General features: G+C 40.7%; 2 protein-coding genes across 7 annotated transcripts in view; one reads left to right on the forward strand and one right to left on the reverse strand.

Annotated features, from left to right (window-relative positions):
• Nucleotides 1-675: 675 nt before the first annotated feature.
• On the reverse strand, nt 676-7,383 carry CGGBP1 (CGG triplet repeat binding protein 1). Of its 6 annotated transcripts, none has more exons than XM_085239819.1 (2): nt 7,257-7,383; nt 676-4,902 (listed from the first exon to the last, which is right to left on the reverse strand). In XM_085239819.1, the coding sequence occupies exon 2, from the start codon at nt 4,871-4,873 to the stop codon at nt 4,370-4,372; it is 504 nt and encodes a 167-aa protein (XP_085095945.1). In that variant the 5' UTR covers nt 4,874-4,902; nt 7,257-7,383; the 3' UTR covers nt 676-4,369. The 6 variants fall into 6 exon arrangements, with proteins under 6 accessions (XP_085095945.1, XP_085095919.1, XP_085095935.1 ...); XM_085239793.1 differs by having other exon boundaries at nt 7,166-7,304; XM_085239809.1 differs by lacking the exon at nt 7,257-7,383 and adding an exon at nt 7,007-7,147.
• A 338-nt stretch (nt 7,384-7,721) lies between these two features.
• Nucleotides 7,722-18,351, forward strand: part of ZNF654 (zinc finger protein 654) — a 38,816-nt gene continuing 28,186 nt past the window's right edge. The window contains exons 1-2 of the mRNA XM_085239675.1: nt 7,722-7,934; nt 17,211-17,356. Of these exons, the coding sequence (XP_085095801.1) occupies nt 7,803-7,934; nt 17,211-17,356 (278 nt within the window). The 5' untranslated portion in view covers nt 7,722-7,802. The remainder of the gene's footprint in view (nt 7,935-17,210; nt 17,357-18,351) is intronic.

Genomic DNA, 18,351 nt, shown 5'->3' on the forward strand with positions numbered 1-18,351 from the left:
CATCTACAGATTGCTTTCTGCAGCATCAGAATGCGCAAGAATTACTTTGGTTAGCATTCACTTGTAACTGAAGGCACGATCAAGGAATTTCTGACACAATGGGAAGAAAAATCACATACCTGGCAACAGAAATTCTGTATAGTCTTGAAACATACTTCATTGGGATTGTATAGATCTACCAACAGTCACATAACTTCAAGATACGGTGATATTACTTGAAGGGTTGCCTATGTCACTGCTCTACCTCACATTTTTTTCTGTCACCATCCATTTCCATTGCTTTGCGTTAATGTTATACTTCAACTGCCACTTCTTCTTTATTTTCTTGTTGAAATAAGAGATAATGCATAAATTCTATGAAAAAGGAGTTCCTTTATTTTTTTAAAAAAGGATCATTTTTTTCCATTACCAAGTGAAAACTTTACAAAGTAAAGTATTTCTCTTCCAATAGTATTTTAATATAAAAACTTAAATCACTTACTGTGGTCTTACTGTTCTAACAGGAAGTCCTGTGGCACTGCAGGAAACTGAACCCAGGCAGATTCAGCTTCACTGCAGCGTCTGATTGTTATTTTGTCATCTCATTGAAACCAGTTCTGTGACCATTCACCAGAAGCAAAAAATCCTTAATGATAAAAGAATTGAAGACTAACAGCATTATTTACAATGAGAATCTCTGTTTTAAAAAAATTTATTTTGAAAGTTAGATACAATCTTAAAATTGTACAAAGACAACAAGCACTCAAATTACACAAGAAGTTAGCAGTGAGTACAGTGTGAACACAACAGTGGTGAGTCTTGCCTCTCTTCATATGTAAATACCAATAGAGATAACCCTTACCAAACTTCCAGCTTGTTTTTTTTTTTTTTCTCCTCCCCAAAACCCTCATGATGCTGCAAAACTTAGTGGAGAGCACATCACGGTTCAGTTCAACAGAATTGATAAAAAGGGCTCAAACTAAAAATAGTCCTTCTATCATGAGAATATCCCATACTTTGCAGAACCAAGTTTCTCTCTCAGTTGAAAAACCACTTTCCTTTTCATTATATCCTGTGTTTCATTCCCTATAAGGACCTGCCAAATTAAAGGCTTGAAATACTCAAAAATACTAGAACTCACGTTTTTCAAGAACATGCAAGCTGAAACTAATATGGTTTATCTATGTAATTCACAGAACAGAGAGTATTCCTTTCGTCCAGTATTTTACTCTTTGAAAGTGTTCTAAAAAATGCATTTCAGAGTCATTTTAGCTGTGAACTGGCTAAGCTAATGTACATACATGATCAAAGTATGTTCTTTTTGAAATTACATGTAATTTCAAATATATTACTAAAAAATGCAGTGTTCCTGCAGAAAAACAAACAAAACAAACAAACAAAAAACCCCATGGAGACTCTTAAACGCAACCAGAGCCCCTGTTCCAGGAATTTGTTATTACTTAGTTTTAGAATTACCAGGAAACCTCTGCTGTAAATCTTCCTTAAAATCAATGGTAATTAAAAACAAGGTTATTTTTGTTCAACTATAGCCACAACAGCAAAATTATGGTACAAACTTGACTGCTTGCAGGACTCGATTCCAAGACTTAGTGGAACCATTTTTACTTCAAAAGAAAACAACTGTAAATGTCTTGCTTGTGACTTGGGCTATGTCCATAAATACACACTTGTTATTCTTTCTAGGTACTGGAATTGCTTTATTTTTCCATTGTTTTAACTTGTTGTAAGTATCTGTTGCAATGTTGATTTTGATTTCATAAAGTTTCAAAAAACTTTTTTTTTTTTTAAGTTATAAGAATCCTATTATTAAGACATCATTGTCTTACAAATTGCTGTGCGTTGGAATTCAGCCAGTTCCATTCAAAATCCTGATGGTCAACTTTTTGTTTTAGGTCAGTTACAGGTTACAGTATACAGGTATGATTACACTGAAAGGGTAGTAGTAAATCTGCATTAAAAATAAATTGATATTAGATACTTAAGCCACAAAAGATAGTCACAGAATTGTATTAATTCTGTGCAAAGAACCTAAATTTATAGACTACTTCTTAAGTAGAAAGTAAACAGGGTGATATAATACTGCTTTGCCTTAACGAATGTGTGACTGCTCTTAAACAAAAGTTGTAGCTATCACTAACTTTCATTTTTAAGATTTTCTCTTTGCTTTGATGTGCAAGAGTATACTTAATATTACCATATGTTTTGTTTTTTCATTTCACTGCAACAGGACAGCAGCTGTAAAACAAACAAACAAAAAAACACTCCGAAAAACCATGACAAACAAACAAAAAAACCCCATACATTCTGCTATGGTCAGGACAGAAAAGTCTCTTGGCAGGTGTACCTTTCACTTGGCTTTAGAAGATTTATAAAACAGTTTTAGCCCAAGGCAGTTTATAAGCTTAAGCAAAGCCCAAGCTCTTGCAGTAGTAAATGATATTTGGGAAAGCAAATTTTGATATACAGGATTAAAGTAAAACAAAACCAAACCATTATTATGTTATTTGTCTGAAGTCCTACACCAGCAATTACTGTAGGATTGCTACACCTGCATGAAATCCCACTAGCTTCAACAGAGACCAATGGTGCAGCACTGTAGTGAGTACCCACGTACTGGCACATGCCTTCTGCTTTTCGCTTTTGTCCATTTATTCAAGCACTTCCCATAGCAGAAGGCTAGAAGACACTGTTGTAACACTAACTGCATTTCTGCAGGAATTGCACAAAAAAAGCAGTTGTTACCAAGTATGTTACCAAGTCTCTTTTAATCCAGCAAAAGAGACTCTCCTCTAGAAATTAGCCACGGAAACAAAATAAGTAGGTTACTTAGTCTCTTTTAGCAAATACATAGTATTGCTGTAAATATCCTGATAAAAGAAATAATGTGATATTGTCAAACTTTACAAGGAAAGGAAGATGAACAGAAAACTGGCTCCACTTGAGGGAGTTAAAGCATGCTTGCATCATTATATCCGCTGAGCGGAGCATTTCTATGCAACTTAGAAAATGCTTGACACCTCCTTAAATTCATCTAAAGAAAATCAAGCTCTTTTTACAATGCTCCACCATTCCGTTAAAAACACTGCAGAGCAAGCACTTGCATCAAATTGACTATTTATCGTAATAATTTGGATTAGCTTAGTAACAGTTTACTAGATTTGGGAGAGAGCAACATTACTGAACTTCTTCAACTTATGTTTAAATTTTTGTCAGTTCAATAGGTGGCATCTTGGCACAGAATAAGAAATACACCCCAGGTGTGTAATTCCATTACAGCATCAAAGTATACAGGCTTTCCTAGCTATTCTTACAAATACTGAATAGCCTTTGCAGTAACTATTTTGAAAAGTATTTTAATCATTTTACCTCCTTTGACTAAAAAGCTGAGGCGAGAAGTAAAGGACCTGCAGGGAGACGGAGGAGCCTGTTCCCCTGCACACTGTGAGAAGCTTGCTCAACTCCACTGTTTTGTTCCTCCTCCACCCCCAGTTTAAACTCAGCATCTTTTATCTTGCTGTAAGAAATAGGCATTCATTCCCCCTACTACTATGATCTTGGTCCAGTGTAAGATTTGTTTGCTAGCAGCTGTGCTGTAAACCACACGTAATTATTAGTTCGTTCACTTAGCTTTCAAAGTTTGGCACTGAAACTGGAGGGAACATAGTAAACCAAGAAAAGGATGCGGAGATTTAAAAAAACAGACATGGCAAATCTTCAGAACTTTTGGCTTTATAAGAATAGTGGAGTTCAAAGGTTGGTACAAAAGGCCACCTTTTAGGCTAGATAATGAGTGCATCCACAGTTGCATCAAATAGGGTTAGAGTATTCTAGAAGCAAAATGTCTCCTCTTTTAAAACCTAAGCCAACTTGATTAGGAAATTGCAATCATCCTCCCCAGCAGATCACTTACGTTAACTAACCATTTTACAGCCTCTTCCATTTTTAATGTGCAGTACTTCTTGGTCACTCACGGAGAAGATTCTGGACAAAGCAATCCACTGACACAATGAACAATTCCTACTGCATCCTCTTCTCTGTGTATTCAGATGCACAGTTAAGGTAAGGGAGGTTCTCCACCCAAGTGCCTTTCTCTTAGCGTCAGTTACAGCTGGACTGAACACAGACAGGACGTATGCCAGGCATGTTCCCTGCACTCAGTGTGAGTCCTACATCAAAGCAGCTCTCGAGTCTACAGCAGGGTTAGCGACAGTCTCCAGCATACCACTTAGTTCACAAATAGATTGTCATTTCTACAATACAAAATAGCTTGTAAAACCAATATGTAACACTGTATATATGCATGAATATAAAAATAAACCACACCATCAATATGTAAAACTTCACAACGATGATTAAAACAGTTTTCTTCTCAGCGATCTTCAGTATTGATGAGTTGGTTCTCATTGTCGTACCCATCGGGCAGGTACGCTTTCCTTAGCTGCTCTGACTTAGGTATCGAACTTCCATTCTTGACATAGCGAGACAGGAAGGCTCGCACAGAAGGATGATCGGCCTTCTCAAGAGGAATATTAGCTTCCAGGCACATTTTCACAAAGTCCTGGATGACGTTGGTTTTCTCTGTCTGAGCAGTGCTGTTGCACTGAAGGGAGGCAGTCAGAGTCCTCTGCTTCTTCCTGACGTTCTGTTCTTCAAACTCCGCCTTCCGCTTTGTATGTGTTTTGGACTTGAGGTGGTCATTGATCGCCGATTTGCGGACGTGATTCAGAACCACGTTGCAGGAAGTGCAGAAGAGTTTTCCGCCGTCTTCATGCAGCTCGCTGCCAAACTCAGTTACCCGATCCTGAGGAGTTACGTACAAAGCAGTCTTCGAGCGGTTACGTGACGGAGCGGACTTCACTCCAAACCGTTCCATTGTGGCCTTCGGTGAGCTTTACCTGAAAGCTGAAGAAAAATGCCATTGAGACACGGGAATGATTTCAATCGAACCGTCTTGAGTGCTGACCATCCAGCATGGTGCTAACTGCCATCTAAAAGCCAATCACGTGTCAGATATATTAACAAAACTATTACTGAACGGTTCTGCAGCTTGAAGTTTTCCTTTGAAGAAGGAAGTTCCTCGTGGGTCACAGTAAACTACTTTTTAGTTTCTAAGCTGCAAAGCTCAGGTGAACCCTTCAATCTATTCATCACTGAAAGTCACACAAAGTTGTTTTTTTTTTTTTCCCCCCACAAATACAGTTTAATCTTGAAGATAAAGTTTGTCTTCTTATTATTTTAAACATATTTGACAATTTACTAGCTATGTTGAGTCAGTATTTTTCTCTTGATTTCCTGAAAGTCTGCATTACCTGTGTTAGAAAAAAACTCAGGCAAGAAGGCCATCACTGTCAAGTTATATAGACTTAAACAATAAAGTGATCTGAGCTTTGCTGGCACTCATTACTCACTTGGAACACCTTTCACTTTTATCCCTGCCTCAAACCTCAGCTATTAGACTGTGCCTTAACTTAGAGTCAGATTTTTTTTTTGTGATTGCAATGAAAGTGAAACAAAAGCAGCCTGATGTGAACAGAAACCTGCATATATGTGTTTCAATTAAAAATAAAAGCCTGTTGTTTTTTTTTTTTTTAATTTATTTTTCTTCCATGGAGACAACTACTCTCAGAAAGGTAACTGATTACTCAGAGAAGACAGCAGGGTTGTCTTTAGCATCACTTTAAAATTACATTACCAAAGCAAGCAATAATCTAGTCAAGCATACTAAAATCAATCAGGCTCTACTTCTCTTACTGTTGTTACATTTTCAATGTAAAAGACTGAAAAACTTCCCTATGTTCAGGTTGAGGGTTTTGGGGTGTTTTTTTTTTGTTTGTTTGTTTTTGAGGAAAATGACAATTCACAAATATTTTGAGGAAATCTAACAGGTTGCCTGGATATTTACTTACGGGGATGAATGACTTGCAGGAATATTGCATTACCTCTGCTGACTACTAGACAGAAAGAGAGATCTGTGTAACTGTAGATGTGTCTCTATATTTACTTAGTTACATGCAGTTTGCTGTTGTAACTTTTAAAAAAATCTGCCTTTAAAAGCCACGGATTTCCCAACTAGCTGTAAGGCAAGCCAGTCCAACTTTAAGGACTGAACAGAGCTTGTGCTGCCCAGAATGCCTTTAACTTGCTCTGGAAATAGAGCCATCAAACAGAATTCAGTCTTGACAATTTTAGTCTTCAAAAAACACACTGCCACATGAGGAGCTGACATCCTTTTTGAACATGGGAGATGAAAATCTTGCTGTCAGATACTTTCTCAGTCCGTTTTCTGAACTATCATCTGCTACTTTCCAGAACTACAGGCTTGAATGATCCTGCACAACCCTACGGAGCGAGGTATTTTCTGTTGGGATCAATGGCACTTTTTCCTGTTTGTTACCTAATGGGTTCTCTATCCCCACGAGTTTCACAAGCAACTGAAAGCCTCCCGAAACCAAACTTTCAACAAGTCTTATCCCAACGTCAACTTGTTGCTGAGGACTTGGAAATGTCAAAACGAATCATACACAGCTTCTATCAGGATTGAAGGCAGTAATTCCGCGAGCTGGACAAGCTCTGAAAACACGGGACGTTTCTCTCCCAGTCTCAAAGGTCTGGCAGGGATTGCTCAGAAGCAAGGCCGGCTGGCCGAGCGCGGGGACGAAGCACGGCTCCGGGAGGCTGCGGGAGGGCTGATAAGCGAGCTCCGCTAACAGCTCACGCTGAGGCGGAACCACCGCACGTGCGCAGGATCTGCGGGCGACTCCGGAGCGCACGTAAGGTGAGGAGAAGGAAGGTCTGCAGCGGTCCGATAGGCGTAGCCGTGTCTTTGCCAAGCGAAGCTGCCCGCAAAGTCAGAGACGGGCGCGTCTGTTTCCCGGGGCAGCGTCCCCGTGCCGACGCGGAGTGCCTGCAGCCCGAATACACGACGCGAGCCCGCGTGAGCCCTCCGCCCCTCGCCTCGGGAAGGCACCGCGCGGTGACAGCGAGCCGGGCCCTGCCTCCCGCCTACCCCAGCGCTCTCACGCCCTGTCGGCCCGGGGCCGCCCGCCTCCCGGAGGCCGCTAGGTTCTCTCTCAGCCCGGCCAGACGCAGACAGGTGTGGTCGTGCCGCCCCGCCCGGCCCGGTGCGCAGACCCGGAGGCGCCGCCCCCCCGCCGAGCGCCGTTACCCGCTGGGGCGTGCGGTCTCCCCCCGCTCCGCCCGGCCTGCGCCGGACGCTCCCCACCGCCGCCGCGCCGCAGCCAGACACAGCTACCCACCCTGGCGGCCGCGGTAGGCGGGACCTAGCAACCGGCCTAGCGACCGCCGCCCGACAGCGGCGGACGGGAGGAAAGCCCGTGCCGATTGGCGCCGGTCTCCTCCCCGCGCGGAGACGGACGGCGCACTAATCCAATCGTGAGTTGGGGGCGGGCGTAAATGTCGTGATTGAGGCGTACCGAGACCAATCGGAGCTCGCGAAGGCAACCTCCGCGTTTAGTGGACGGGCGCTTCGGCCAGTAGCTGCGGAGGGCGGTGTGATGAGCGGCAAGAGCAGCCAATGAGAAGGTCTGCGTAAAGTAACGAGGAGACTTTTGCCCCAATCATAAGACGCTCCGGCGGGGCCGGGCGGAAGGGAGGAGCCAGAGGTCAGGGGTCAGCGGCGAGTCGTCTCCGCGCTGGCCGTCGGGCGGCACGCCGGCCGGCCCAATAGGCGCGCGGCGGGGGGGCGTGGCCGGACGTGAGGCGGCGGGGCGGGGGCGGCCCCTTCCGGCGCGGCGGGGCGGGGGCAGGGGGGCGCTCGGTACGCGCAGGGCGGCCGGAGCAGCATGGCGGAAGACGAAAGCGACCAGGAGTCGGAGCGGCTCAGCGAGGAGCTGGAGGCCCTGGCGGCGCCGGGCCCGCCCGCCGGCCTGCCGGCCCTGCTCCACAGCCAGTATTACTGCCGCCGCTTCTGCCAGGTGAGCGCCGCCCCGCCCCCCCGCCGCTTCTCGCCCCTCCCCCCCGCGGACGGCTGTGGGGCGGGTGGGGTTCGGGGCCCCCGGCACCCCCCTTCATGTGGCGGGAACGGGGCTCTGACCGAGCGGTGGCGGGGAGCGAAGCGGAGCGGAGCGGAGGTGTCTCCCGTGGAGGGCGGAGGGGCTGGGCCACGTGCGGCGGGAGGAACGACGCCGGGTGGGTGGGGGAGGAGGGGGCTGCCCTGGGGCTATGTCTTTAAGGATGGCCGAATTAAATCCGCGTACTTCTTTTCCTTTTTTTTTTTTTTTTTAATTTTTTTAAAATTTTTTAAATTATTTCACAGAAAGCAGCGTATCTTCACGCAGGGCAGAAATTAATTCTGCGATTAATTGAGCGCTCTTTGCAACCTCTGTCGGCTTTGCTAAGTTATGAGAGCCAACAGGTTGCTTTCCCTGCCCAGCGGGTGTTGATTGAAGCGGGAGTTGTTGTAGGTATATCCCAACCACAGCGCTTGCAGTTCTCAGAAACGCAGCCTAGGCTTTTTTTTTTTTTTTTTTTTTTTTTCAATGTAATTACTTCATTTTATGAACTTCTTGGTTGCTTACCTCACTGCTCTGCTGGTCTTGTTCCATTTACATAGTACTCCATTTCAACGAGAGTTTTCTTAGTGCTTCCTGACACTTGTTTTACACGTTGTTCGTTACAGTATGTGTTTGAAAATAGCTCGAATAGTGCTGCTCAGTGAACCCATAGGTTGCTGCTTGGGTTTATCTACAAGCTTTTATATTTGCTTCTGTTTGGTAACCTGTATAAACTTAGTATGTCTCTGTAAAGATCTTTGAAGGCAGTCAAGAGACATGATTGGCCTTAGAAGTATGGAATAAGCCACAGCTGGAAGAACAGACAGCTATATTTGATTGAATCCCACTCAAACAAGTCCTTCAATCTTCAGTCAGGACTGAAAGTTCTATCTTTAAAATGTTTTAGCTGCACTTACTATCTGTTGAACTGATGATAATAAGGGAGTGAAGGTGGAGCTATACTTGACATTAACACCAATCCTTACCCCATACAAAGCTAGGAATGAGTAGGGAACAGAACAGGATGAGACCAGAGAAGGAGTTTTCCTGCAAAATGATTGTATCACAGTTATCAATGGTTGAGTGTCTAAATCGTTTGACCTTGACTTCTCCTGGAGTTTCTTTTGTGTAGAAAAATTGCCAAGCTTTCTTCCCCACTTTGCTTTGCTTTTAGTTTATGAACTCTCCTCATGAGCAGCCAAGGTTTAGAGTACACAAAGGATTCTGTTTCTTTAATATTTTAAAATAATGCATGGTTTAAATAACGCTGTTGAAAGTGAGATAATATGTTAACGTTTTGTCTCTAGGCACTTTTGTAGTGTAAATTTGGCCTGGTGATCAGCAGTTGTGTGCTGACTCAAAGTACAGACTCATATGTTTTGTTCAAGCAAATTTTAATAAAGAACGCTTCTACTGAGTTAATTATACAGACACAAGATGTAGTTGGTGTGGTGTACTGGTAGAAAGAACCAGTGACCTTTTGTAGTGTGACACCAGATGAAGCTGAGTGCTCTGCAGTAGCTTGTTTACAGTTAGGCCTGCAGTGGTGCAGTTGTCCCAGTGCATCCATACCTGTGCAAACAGAGGTTCAGAGGCCCACAGCCTTGCTGGTGAAATGATGAAGCATATTGCCATTTCTTCAGAAAGTATCAGTGTACACATAAAGTTTAGATCACCTCTTTCTTGGAATGTCTGTTATAAAAGATAATTTCTTACTTAAATACTGTGTCAATTTGTTAGGCGTGTCATACATTTTTCATGTATTCCTCTATTAGTGTTTTTTTTTTTTCTCTGGCTCTACTTTTTGTCAGACTGTATTGCTTTCTACTTTTCCATCTAGAGCTTCTGAAGCCAGATCTTCTGGCTATTGTACAAATCAAGCCTCTCCACCTCGTTCCATCCCACACTGATAACATAGCTTTGCTTCTCTGTGTTTTTTTGGCACTTTTGAATGTCCTGGTTTCCCTACCGTGTTCCTCTTTTTTTGTGTCAAAAGTTGAACAGCAGTTGTAGAGAGAGTTGCTTAACAATAGTGCCATACTTTTGAACTATCTGAATGAAACACCTATTTGTCCTTCAGAATATTATAATACAGGGATATGTTAGATTGCATGTAGTTATGTTGTTGGCTGAAGTGTGTGCACATCCACATTCCTCATTAAGAGCTGCAGCAAAAGTGAAGCAAGGCCTAAACCCTTTTTAGCCTGTTGAGCCATTTACCATAGATGGAAGCAAAGACCTCTTGACTGTTTTTAGGGCAAGAGACTGGTAAGGACCTTAAGAAGCATTGATGTGCATGTCTTTTATTCTAGAATTCTGTTAAGAAGTTAAAAGAGGGTTGGAAACAGGGTCAGGATGCTGGAGGCCTGGAGTATTGCAGCTGAACTTAGCTTTTAGTCAGTAGACTAAAGAATGGTTGCAAAAGATGACTGGGCTGTCATGTCATTTTTGTCAATTCATGCATAATCATGATTTAGTGATGTGAGATCAAGTCAGAGTGTGATGACTGCAAAGTATTTTTTGGGATCTGTTGTCTTGTAATGGCACCATTACATCCCGAACCTTCCAAGGCAAGCTGGAATAAAATATTGTTTTAGATGATTATTTGAGGTTGATAACATGGGGAAATAAAATCAAGATTACTGTGGCTGGGAATGAAAAGAGACAGATGGAAGGTGAAGTAAGTGTCTAGTTTATGTATCTGTGTTTCTTTCTAAAATTGCTGATTTGACATTGCTTCACATTTGTTAAGTTCACTGTGCATTGAAATCACTTACGTGTTGGGAAAAAAAACAAGTCTACTCTTCCCAACTTTGGCAAGCAGGAGAAAAGGCATCTGTGACTATTTGTAGTTTTAAATTGAAAGATAGTATCTAATAGAACCCCCTCGGTCTGAACATCTGCAGGAGCTTCCTGAGCTTTGGCTTGTTGTGTCACATACAGAATTTGAAATTGTTTTGAGATTTTTCAGGGTGTCCCTGGGAGGTTCCCATGTGAGTGCATGCCAGTAATGAGGAGCAGACAAAGTAGTTCAGATCTTAGCTGTAAAGGAAGTGGTTCTATAATTAGAAGAGTGAATTTGATTTGAAAACAAACCTTAATAGGGAGATGAAAAGTGAGTATAGCTTACTTTGTTGCATTTGAAGTGGGTATAGTTTTATCAACTGCCTTGAATTTTTTTTATTCTTTTCAGTCTTTTCTCGTATCATTAAGTACTATCAAAAATTACAAGTTACCTCCAGCATTTCTGTAGTTGTCCACACGGCTGCATAACTGTACTGGGTGTTATTTTTATGTTACTCAGTACGGACTCAAGCACGGGATAATTCTGATCTAAAGTAATACTGCTAGAGCTAAACACTTCTTGATCTTCTCTTGTTGTGGCATCAGTTTACGGCCTTCCAGTGCGATCTGACTTCCTGAAAAAAACTTCCTGCTTTTGTTAATCAGTGGTATCCTCAGTCACTGCTAGGAAAATAATTCTTGGGTTTTTGTATTAGGAAGCTAAGAAATAAAACTTAGTAACTAACACTAGAGGTGATGATGGCTCCTAGATCTATTTTAGTAGAAAAATAAAAGTAAAAATCCAGTAGTGTGTGGTTTAGGTGTTAATTATCTGTTCATGCTTTGGTGTATGTATTGCTTTGTATAAATGAAGGTTGAAAAATCTACACATCTTTGATAGTTCTTCTCATTTGGGGATTGATGCGTTCTCATGCTCTTTGTGATGTGCACAAATTTGAAACTGCTTGCCTTTGATTTGCACTTAAATCTTCAAGTCAATGTTTGTTCAGTTCCTTTTATATTCTGTACAAAACAGAGAAATTTTAGGTCATGCCAAACTTGTCTTTTACTACTTTTCTCACTATTGGGCTACGTGTTTGGTATTCGTACACTTCTTTAAAGATGAGCTACAAAAATCTTGGTCACATGGGTGCTTCTGTTGGAAGCTTTTTTCTCTCTTGAAAGGAATAATTTGTAGTTTTGAACCAACTTTTTTCTCTTGCAGTGACTTCTGGTGTCTTAATAGATATGTATATTTGTAGTTTATTGAATGAAAATGCTTGATACTTGTTGATGGCTTTGAGAGCACCTTTTACAGTCTCATTTCCTTTATTTGATTGGCGTTTTTAGGTGTTCGTGTTTTTTTTTAAAATATGAAATTACCAACTAAATGAAAACTTTTAAAGGGAAAGTAATGCAGTTTGTAATAGATGACTTTACCTGTAAGTCAAGGAATACCTAGACATTTAAGCTATTTACATTTGCAAATTAGCTTGTTCCTGTGTGGCTTTTTTGTTTGTTTGTTTTATTTTATTTTATTTTATTTTTTGCTGGATCTTTCTCCACTTGGCTAGTGAAAAGAAGCAGATTCAATTTGCTACCAGTTACCGGCGCTTAGCTTTGCGCTGCTTGATATTCAAGGGAGATTCAGGCTTGAAAAGAAGTCCTTGCAAATTAAGAGCGATAAGCACTGTTTCCTGCAAAGCTGAATGGCAATTGCAAGCTTTCAGTTCAGCCTGCAGAGAATGGTACCAAGGGTTTGGTAGTGACACTTTCCTTTGACACTTGATGGGAAACTTGATAAGCCACTGTGGTACCTGTAGGATACCTGGCTGTTTTCTGTCAACTCTTAGGGGGAATTCACAATAGTAGTTGATTAGCAGATTCTTCATTTGCAGATTGTATCTGTAGACTGAAGGAGTCAGTCAGTGCTCTGGTCTTGCCGTTAACATGAAGTCTTTTCTAATTCGCACACCTAGTCCTCTATTCATATTCTGTTCTCTTTAATGTTAGTGTCTGCTTTATCTTGAGAAATCACATTCTCACTGTACATATTAACCCCTTCTGTCAGCTTTTGGGAGACGGTTAGATTTCTGGGATTTCAGTGGTGTTCTCTTGCTTTCATTTCTTTGTATTTGCATACTTTCCAGGGTCGTGGTTGTGTTTTTCTCCTTTCACTTCTCTGGAAATCTGTATGACTTCATTGCAAGTTTATTTATACTGGTGCTTTTTCAGCTCTTAACACCTTGTCTCAAAGTTTAGCTTTTGTATGAAAAATAAGCTTTCGAGTTTTGCATGGAAAAGTCTGTCAAGATCCTTGTAACTTTTAAATTGCACCTTTGCACACTTAAAAAGAAGAATGTTGGAAAGATACTTCTGTAGCTTAGTGTGTCTGGTAGATTATAGGCTGCTTGCTATTTAGGCCTTTTCAAATAATAAAAAGGGCAGATAAGTATCATCATCACCATAATCTTTTTTTGGTTGCAGATCTTCAGATGACAGAATTAAATATTTGTGCTTTACTTGAGAGTCACCTTAGGTTGTATTTTGCTGATGCCATTTGTAACCTGAACTTAGGTATTCCTGCCTTGAGTTCACATGTAGTCAGTTGTCCCTTCCATATATAATAAAACTATTTCTATAAATTAGTTGGTTTTCACTCTAGGGGAGACTCACTGAAAGATACGAAGAAATGTTACATCTTTCCAATAAAAATATTTCAATCATCAAGTAATATCTTTAACAGGTACGTTAACTGCAGTGCCACTAGTGGTCAAATTTACTTTGGTAGGATTAATAGTTTTTCACTGTAGTGCAAGTACTAGACTGTAAATACATCTGGAAACTTACTCATTACATTTAGTTGACCAAAGAGTATATGGAGCTCTGCCTTAGGTCTTGTTCATACTCAAAGCAAACTCAGCCAAATACATGAAATTTCAGTAGCTGTGAGCGGGGGAAAGCATTTAGCTTTAAAGATAGAACTTTGGCAGAAACTTGTCTTACAGGATGTGTCATGCTGTTGCTTGGTGATGTTTTTTTCTTTTGCCACAAGTGTGATTATGTTTGGTTATTCCGTATATAATATTCATGTGAATTGCTGTAAAGCCATTGCTTACATCCATTTTTTAGATACTGATTTGAAATGATTTTTCTATGATATCTTAAATAGTGACTTATATAGCCTTGAAATCTTAAGATCTTTTCTATTCTATTTGAGTAATTGAATCTGGTTTCATAAGGATGCATTTATTTTGATGGTATGTGGGATACATGACAACATACAGGCCATCAACTGAATAGAATAAAAAAAAAAGTTTTGATTGTTTCTTTTCTGACAGATAGAACACTAAGTCTAATATTACTTGTGCTTTAATAACACTCTTTTAGAGCTGAACTCTTAATAGATGCCTTTCTTCAGCTCACTTATGTCTCCTTGGAGTAGTGAAGCCACCAGCACACACAGTATCCCTTCAGAGAAGAGATCCATAGCTCCACATCACAGTGGAAAAACTCTCTCCTCATACATGGTTCCTGCTTGCCAACCTCATTTGGTGCTCCCCCTGCACTTGTCACTTCTTTACAACCTCAAGTGCTCCAGCTTAATTCTTGATCCTTATGTGGGATTTATTCCACTCCTTAGCATTTGCTGTCTTGCTTCGGAGCTTTTCTGGTCCTTCCTTCTGCACCACCTTTTGAGATGGGAACGGGCAGGTACACCAAAACAGCACGGACCATTAAAGATGCTGTGATGTACTGTGATTCTGAGCCCTTAGCTCTCTGCTTTGATTGTTTTTTTTTCTTTTTTTTTTTTTTTCTTTTTGACTTGTTTTCATTTTTTCCCCAACGTATGGGAACTGTTAAGTCACGGCCTGAACCACAAGTTGATCATCTGGGGAAAGGTCTGAGTCAGCCCTGGGAGCACAGGTGAAGGCAGTGCAGCTGGGTGACCAAAAGGGGTGGAGCCTGGCTGCACCTCCCTTAGACCCCATGTAAGGGCTGACTGCTGGGGGAAGGATCTCTTTCTGGAGACCCTTCCTTGGTGATGCTTTCCCCTGCAAACCTAGGATCTTCTGAAACAGGTGAGCAATCTTCTTCCCTTCCCTTATAGCACCTTTCTATTGTGCTGATCCTTCTGTCATCATGCCTCTGTTGTAACGTCTTTCCCATTGTACTGATCTGTCCAATTGCTACACCCAAGAACCACTGCTCCCTTGTCTAAGCTGAATTTCATCACTCCCTGTCATAAATCCTTCCTATGTTTATTTACAGGTTGTCCTTTACCATACTGGGGGAAAAAGTAGTACCATAACCAAATGTGGCTGTCTCACTGATTGAAATAATTTACAAACATGTCAGTACTACGGCTGTCAGGTTACAGTGCTGTAGAACACCCTGGTGGGAATTGAAACTTTTATCATTATTTTCTTTTACTTCATAGAGACTAAAACCAGTAGAGTCTGTTTTCTTGGTCTGCTTTGATTTTTATAAGGATTTGTTATTTCTCATGCAAGGGGCCTGCTTAGAAGTATTTCAGAGAGATCACAATAGGTGATGTCAGTACAATTTTCTGAAGTGCTTATTATTCCTTGTAACAGGAAGAGTATTTATCCACGAGTCAGTTATTCTCTTCCAATTGACCTAGATGTTTGCTGCATTAAACTAACTGCTTCTGAAATAGGGATTATTAAAATGGTTTTGGTAGAAAGGCAGAATACCATTTCAAAATATAAACCAGTCTCCACTGTTGTTATTGAAAATTAAAATAACAACAAGAAATAACATTGCTCCCATTGTCAATAGCTACTTTGTTTGGGAGCAGGTATAAGCAAACTGTCAGAAATGGGTTGCTGGCCTGTTCATATTGTAGAGCCTTAAATTAAATTAGGTGTGTAGCTTTGGTGCTAAAATCTCAGGCTAATCATCTTGACTTTGAACTCTTTTATTTAGCTGAAGGGGCAGTGGACAGGTCTGAAAGAGGGTCACAGACTTCAAGTCTAAAAGAAAACCTACAGAAGGTTATATTTGATTTTTTTTTGTTTTAAACTGTGCTTTGCTAACCGTACTGGCTCTTGAGTAAAGCTGCCCTGGTGTGTAATGAGGGCTGGCACTTCACAGCTTTCTTAGAGTCTGCTTGTTCCTCGTGTATGCTAAGGAGTGCTTCAGCCTTTTCTCTCTAATTGATGGCACTGTGGTTCCCCACCAGCTTCTCACTTCCTACAAATGTAGGAGATAGCGGTTAAGTTAAGCTAGAAAAGGGTGTGCTGTACCTTAACCTAAAGCTAGTCCACATCCTTCTGCTTCTACTGAAGCTGTGCTGTTGTGATGGGAAAAACGAGAGACCAGTAAATGAGCAAAGGGAGCCTGGCTGTAATGCAGTGAGATGAGCAATGTACCAAAGCGTGGAAGAAATACGCTTTTTCTGTCTGCTCAGTGTTGCACATGACTCACATCTTAGCTATTGATTAAGGAGTAGAAAAGACCCAAAGCCCTTTAACTCCTACTTTCTATAGGACAGCAGCACAATGACCAAACTACAGCCTTTGCCAATCTGTGTTCTAATGCTGTGCTAAACTAAATGCTGTCTTTTGTACAGAGACTGTATGAAAGCGATTGGGTGGAATTTCATGTGTTGATAATGCTGTAGAAATTTCAAGTGGTGTTGTCTTAGTTAAGCCACCTGATGTGGGAATAGGTAATGTCAGAAATATGGGGATTCCTGCATTTAATAACACAAGTAGGATCAATTGCATGACCAGTAAATGGTTGGATACATGTCTTCCTAAAAGCACCTATTTTCATCATCTCTTTCCTTTCTAGGTAGTGTAGTTTCATAACCGTAGATGAAGGTATAGTTAGCTTCAAGCTCTGTCATACACATAAAAGGGGCAAATTTATTTGTTTGATTGTGTAAGAGAGAGTATTTCTGCCCTTCTCTGCTAAGGGGAAGGCTGGAAGAACGCAGGGTGGTTGTTTTCCTCTCTGTTTGTTTAGAGTAGGCTGTCTGAATTGCTACAGATTCCGTAATTTGTATTCACTTGCAAAATACAAGCTTATGTTTAAATGTATCTCCTATGTAGTACTGTGGTAACATAGTAGTAGTACTGTAACTACCATGTTACTATATAAGATAGATGGTTTTCTTGGCCTTACTCTTTGTAAATGATGCATTAAGTATTCTTAGTGTTATAATGTAAGTAATGAAGTTACTACTTCTTTAGCTGATAACTGCAGGTGGTCAGGATTCTATTTCTGTGGATTGAGGTGTTTTTGTTTTTGTTTTTTTTTTGTTATTAACCCTACTTCTAAGGAAGGAGGGGAGATGAAGCAGGTACAGTACAAACTATTTATAGTTTCATGATTAAAGAGGATGTTTTTGGTTTGTAATATGGCTTTCAATGTTTTTGTCATTAGGTTGTTGAAGACTATGCTGGAAGATGGCAGGTTCCTCTGCCTCAGCTTCAGGTGCTTCAGACAGCTCTCTGTTGTTTCACATCTGCCTGTGTATCATTCCCAGCTGAATGTGAGCACGTACAATACGTATTGAGTAGCCTAGCTTTGTAAGTACATCATATTTTTCTTACTATTTCCCTTACAATGTAGAATGTTAGTGCTGTACTTTGATAATAGCCAGTGGGTTTTCAGAGATCCTCAGTGCTTTTAAGGTTGATGTAATAAGCTAAGTATTTAAGACAAATTTCTTATACTGTTTAAGAAAGTAATGCATTTTAAAATGGATTTTATGTTCAAGTTCTGAAAATACCTATAGGAATGATTTGCTATGATTTTTGGCCTGTTATGTGCATGTTCAATTTGACAGAGAACTGCAGAATACTCAAACGTATATCTTGCTGTGTGGTTTTCTGTATGCAGTGCTGATTTTTTCCCACGTGAAGACTGAAAGTGTGAGGGTAATGATAAGTAGGAAGAAAGAAAAAGAAATGGAACTTTTCAGATCTCAGAAACTGCAGTGCTGGACAGAAGATTTAAAAAAAAAAAAAACCTACAACAAAAAAACTCTCGATACTTTAAGTGACTTTCTTGTACTTAGCTGAGATCCTGTATACTTGATTTTTCTCATCAGCAGAGGGAGATCAAAATCTGAGAGTTAGCTCTGTCTGCTGGTTCAGTTTGCTTGGAGCAGATTTATCTGTCCAGCTTTCTTGTTGAGCAACATTTTCAAATATAGCTCTGTGTCTCAGTTCAGAAATTTATTTGGGAATGACTCACTTGTGCTTTGTCTAGTCTTCTGAGGCGATTGTTTTTGTAACCTTTATCAGTTTACTTATCAGTCTGGTGGAACTGTTTACTGTTAACTATTGGTAATAGTTAAGTAAAACTTAAAGCTTTATTCTGTATGCTTGTCAGAATATCTGCTATCTTCAAGTGTTGTGAAACTTCACTCAAGAGACTTAGTTTTTTGGGAGGGAACTATTTGATAGTAGATTATTTATGGAATCAAAATATTACCATTTCTAAAACTGGAATGCTCAGAAAATGACTTAGCAGTTGAATCAAAAGATGGTGACTTCTCTTTTTCATTAGTTTTTAGGAA

Source organism: Meleagris gallopavo, chromosome 1 (genome assembly GCF_905368555.1).
Source record: "Meleagris gallopavo chromosome 1, MGAL_WU_HG_1.1, whole genome shotgun sequence".
NCBI classification, from domain to species: Eukaryota; Metazoa; Chordata; class Aves; order Galliformes; family Phasianidae; genus Meleagris; species Meleagris gallopavo.